Genomic DNA, 4852 nt, shown 5'->3' with positions numbered 1-4852 from the left:
TCTAGTCCACCATCTTGCCAAAAGTGTAGCTATGCAACCTTAAGCAAATTGCTTAGTCCCTTTAATCCCATTTCTTTATCTGTAAAATGGATCAATCATTTATGGATCACAGGTGGTAGTGGTGGTTATGTATGGTGGAGTTGTTCTGACTCATGGCAACCCTGCATAGAGTTTCCAAGACTAAATCTTTATGGGAGCAGAAAACCTTATCAGTCTCCCACAAAACAGCTGGTAGTTTTGAACTGCTGACCTGTATGAGGATTAATGAAGTTCCTTGGTAAATATCCCTAACTTTGCTGGGTACATAGAAAACAACAAAATTTTCTTTCTCCTCTCTTTTCTTATATAAAGGTAGGTGAAACTATATCATAAATGTTTTTAAGCTATCCCCAGCCTCATTATAGACAATATGCTAAGTTAGAAATGGTAACTTTGGAAATGTTAATTCAGCTCCATATATTAAGTGTACCTAATATTCTCCAGCTCCCTGAATGGGTCATTCTGTATCCGGTGAACATCATAACCTCTGGGGTCCAAAAGCCCTGAATTCAGATCCCAGATTTGTTACTTACAACAGTGCAAACTTTAGCCAAGTTGTTTAACCTATTTAAACCTCAATATCCTCATATTAAGGAATGGTTGCTATGTACACTAACTAAGATAATGCGTGTAAAGTATTAATCACACTGCCTGGCACTTAGTCAATGCTCAATTAGTATTAATTTGTAATAAGTATAAATGTTCAATAATTGCTGACTGTTGTTTCTATTAGTAGTTATTTTTACTCATCATTATTAATAATATCAACATTATTGTGCATTGGTAACCACTGTCAATATGATGTAAAGTTGTTAGCAGAACAATAATGGTATCTCAATGAGCTCTGAGGAATTGCATACCCTTCTAAGTGGCACATATGGAGAAATAATCAAAGCTGTTGTGGTAACTTTATATATCCTCTTTCTACTTAAGAAACTGACATCTTAACTAAGATTAGCTTTTTATTATATATGATTTTATTGTTATTGTGAGGGAATTTGTTGTTGTTGTTTTTTAATTGTGTTTAATTTAATAATTAATAGTATTTTTTTTTCTAATTTGCAGTTTCTGTAACCTAACAACTATATTTGCAATAGAGACCTTTGGATTGATTCTCAGGTAATGACCAGTATCTAATTGGATTTTTATGAGTGACATTCTAAAAGATATGATTGGCAACTGAGAAGGAAAAGCATCTATCCCGCATGTTGTTCCAAAGCATAGCCTGTGTAATGGCTCTTCAGAATTCCCAGCTGAAGTCTTATTACAGAAAATATTACTGTATATGGAAATTCATACTTAAAAAAAAGACAATACGTAGGAAATATTCATTGCAAATCTGACTTTTATAAATCTATATTTGATTTTTTTTCTATCTATGAAATCTGTATTTCCAAAAGACAGAAACTTGCTGTTTTCCTGGAGCCCTAATACCTCTGCTCTACATTTGACATCCTAAATATTGTATACATCTAGTATTGTATTTCACATGTAACTCACTCAAGTAAATAATGCGTACAAGCACATAATGCATATAACAAACATAAGGGAGTTAACATGCAAGGGAGTTATATGGTTTGAAAAAAAAAGATAATGTGCATTATTTGCATAAAATATTAGGTCCCTGGGTGGCACAAATGGTTAAGCACTCAACTTACTAGCTGAAAGTTTGGTGGTTTGAACCTACCCAGAAGCACCTCAGAAACCAGGCCTGGCAATCTGCTTCCAAAATGTCATAGCCTTGAAAACCCTGTGGAGCAGTTCTGCTCTGTACCAAAGGGTGGCCAAGAGCCAGAACAGGCTCAAGAGCAAGCAACAATAGCAATTATATCAGGGACACAGCAGGAAATATTCCTGGGATTTGCTCCATCACACTCACCAGTCCTGGTGTGGTGCTGTGGGCTAATGTGCTGGACTATAAGGTCATTTGAACTGTAAGGCCAGTGGTTCAAGCGCACCAGCCGCTCCTCAGAAACCCTATATAGGGACATTATGGGTGAGAATCGACTTGACGGCACTTAACAACACTCACCTGTCACTGTCTTCCTAGCACACACCTAATGGGCAGATCGTCAAAGGCAGCAAGTGAGGTTTGGTAGGAGACAGTGGCTGTGGCCTCACACTTTAATCCTGAATCCACTCTCACCATTTTGATGTGGCACTGTAGGACCAGCACTGGACTGCAAACCACAAAGTTGCCAGTTCAAACCCACCAGCTTGCTCCTTGGAAACCCTGTATAGGGTCTCTATGAGTCAGAACCTACTCAATGGCACTTAACAACAACAGAAAACAGGTGGTAAAGGCATTTCCCTGTATTCCACTCGCATTCCCTTGGAGAGCGGAGTTTGTTTGTTTTTTAAAAAGTATTGAAATTAAAGTTAGGACCTTAAATGATGTTACTTCTTTGCCTTGGGCCTGATCTTTAGTTTCTAAAATGTTAAACAAAAATGGAAGACAAACAATTTACTCATCACCCTACTTTAAATATTATTGGCACCTTGATTAAAGCAAGAGTTGTTTGTTGCTTTGAAGCAACTTTGAAAAAACACGTATACTTTTTTTTACAGGGACTTCTCCTAACTCAGCTGATATGTTTGATTTAGGTGAATATTAAGAATATTTGTTGCCAGTTGACTCACAGTGACCCCAAACAACAGAGCAGAACTGCGCCATAGGGTGCTCTAGGCAGTAATTTTTATGGAAGCAGATCGCCAGGTCTTTTCTCCCAAGGAAAGCCTAGGTGATTTAAACCTCCAACCTCTCAATTAGCAGATGAGAACTTAATTCTTGCTCCTTTTACTAAGAATACTATGTCCACCCAAGTATCTACAAACAGAAGAGGAAGCAAGTGAGCTAGGGAGGAAAAATAAAAGAGTAAAGAAGTAGGATCTCACTTCTTTGCCCAAGCTCACATCTAGTATCTCACTTCCAGTAGTCAGGGAATATGGATGCAGCATAGAGATTAATCCATTAGGTTAATGATTGTATTTTTGACTCTGTTACACCTGGGCTAGAAGTTACCCAAAGGGCAAAGTAGGGACTAACTGGTGGTGAGTATTCTCCTAATGGTTGTGGTAGTGGTTATGTGTCGTGGAGTCGGTTCCAACTCATAGCGACCCTGTACAGGGTTTCCAAGGCTGTAAATCTTTACAGGAGTAGAAAGCCTCATCTTTCTCCCACAGAACAGCTGGTAGTTCAGAACTGCTGACCTTGAGGTTAGCAGCCCAACTCGTAAGCACTACGCTACCAGAGCTCCTATTTTCCTAATAAGAGAGTCATTGTCTACAGGCAGAGTCCCTTGGTAGCTAAACAGCACAATCAAATCCTAACTGAAGAGTTAGAGGTTCAAGTCCATTCAGAGACTCCTCAGATCAAAGGGTTAGTAATCTACATGTGAAAAAAATCAGCCAGCAAATACCAGAGTATGTCCCCTGTGACACACGTGGAATCACCATGAGTCAAGATCAACTCAATGGCAACTGTGTCTGTTGTCCATGAGCAGTTATTGGAGATCAGTTTGTAGGAGGAAGAGTTGTTATTTTCTGTTCCTAACCCAGTCCTTGACACTTCCACCCAAAAATTGCCCTCTTATACAGCAAACTCACCTAAAGCCCTTTCTTTTTCTTCTTAAATGAAACCTAAGATAGGGTAAGGTTGAAAGATGGTCCAGGAAGAATCTGAAAGGCTATAGAAAAGAATGACAGAAAGGAAGGGATGAATTGTCTTTAAGACTAAGTAAAGTTAAGTGAAAAAACACACATTTCTACATACAAATTTCGTGGTTAGGTGGGAATATGGGGCACAGGTTCTTCGCTGAGGACATTGCTTCACCTTCAGCCCTCTTATACCCCTAGGTACCTCAAAGCTCCTTTACCAATTCTAGATTCTTATTTCTCCTTGTTCTTGTAATGCAAAAGAAATCAAATCAAAACAAAATACACCTTGATTCTTTAAGGCTCATACCTTACCCTGTAAATCTTCACAGAATCAGACAGCTTTATCTTTCCTCCTAAGTGGCTGGTGAGTTTGAATCACCTACTTTATAGCTAGCAGTCCAACCTAACCCACAGTACCAGCAGGGCTCCTCGTGACATCTGTCATATTACCTGGCTCTTCTTGTCCTATTGCTGTCCTCCCCAAACTCCCTTTGTTCATTGACAACTTGGCCTTGTCACACTGTTTTCCTCTCTATATTAAACCCAATCATCAATGTCCACATGGCTAACTCTGTCCAACATCATGCCCTTTCCTCATCTTGGGACTTCTCTTCCTCTTCTGCACTTCAGCTGTTCACTCGCATAATCATACTTTGAACAATGATGTTGTGCATAACTTTTCTGCTTTCTAAAGCATCATTTGAAACCTCTGACCACACATCCTCTCCTTCCACCTTGCTAATTCAACTACACCCACTATAATCCTTCTTCCTCCTTGGGGCTTCCATTTCAGCTTTCAATTCATCAGCTCACTCTTGTTTTTATTTCCCATTTCCTTACATTTTTAAGTGTATTGGTTCAATAATACTCTGTAGGGCCATTACAAAATACCACACAGAATTAATTTTGTTATAGACCTAAAGGCCAGAAGTTAGATTTTAAGATTTCCAACAGCTATGCACTTACACACACTCTCTCCTTCTCTCTGAGGGCTCTACAGAACAATCCTTCCTTTTTCTCTTTCAATTTCTGATTGTTGGTAAGTGCTGTCAAGTCAGTACCGACTCATAGAGACCTTATGTAGGGTTTTCGAGACTTTAAATCTTCACGGGAGCAGAAGGCTTTATTTCTCCCACAAAGCAGCTGGAGGCTCAAA

The 4852-nt window shown here is 39.0% G+C and overlaps 1 protein-coding gene across 1 annotated transcript in view; it reads left to right on the top strand.

The window, feature by feature from the left end:
• LOC102831656 (chromosome unknown open reading frame, human C1orf101) overlaps window positions 1-4852 on the top strand; it is a 274431-nt gene that overhangs the window by 254255 nt on the left and 15324 nt on the right. Inside the window, exon 19 of the mRNA XM_006871286.1 lies at window positions 1105-1158. Coding sequence (XP_006871348.1) covers window positions 1105-1158 — 54 coding nt within the window. The remainder of the gene's footprint in view (window positions 1-1104; window positions 1159-4852) is intronic.

The sequence above is a fragment of the Chrysochloris asiatica genome, unplaced genomic scaffold (genome assembly GCF_000296735.1).
Source record: "Chrysochloris asiatica unplaced genomic scaffold, ChrAsi1.0 scaffold00165, whole genome shotgun sequence".
Lineage (NCBI taxonomy): Eukaryota > Metazoa > Chordata > Mammalia > Afrosoricida > Chrysochloridae > Chrysochloris > Chrysochloris asiatica.
This window is presented reverse-complemented; position numbering and strand designations above follow the sequence as displayed.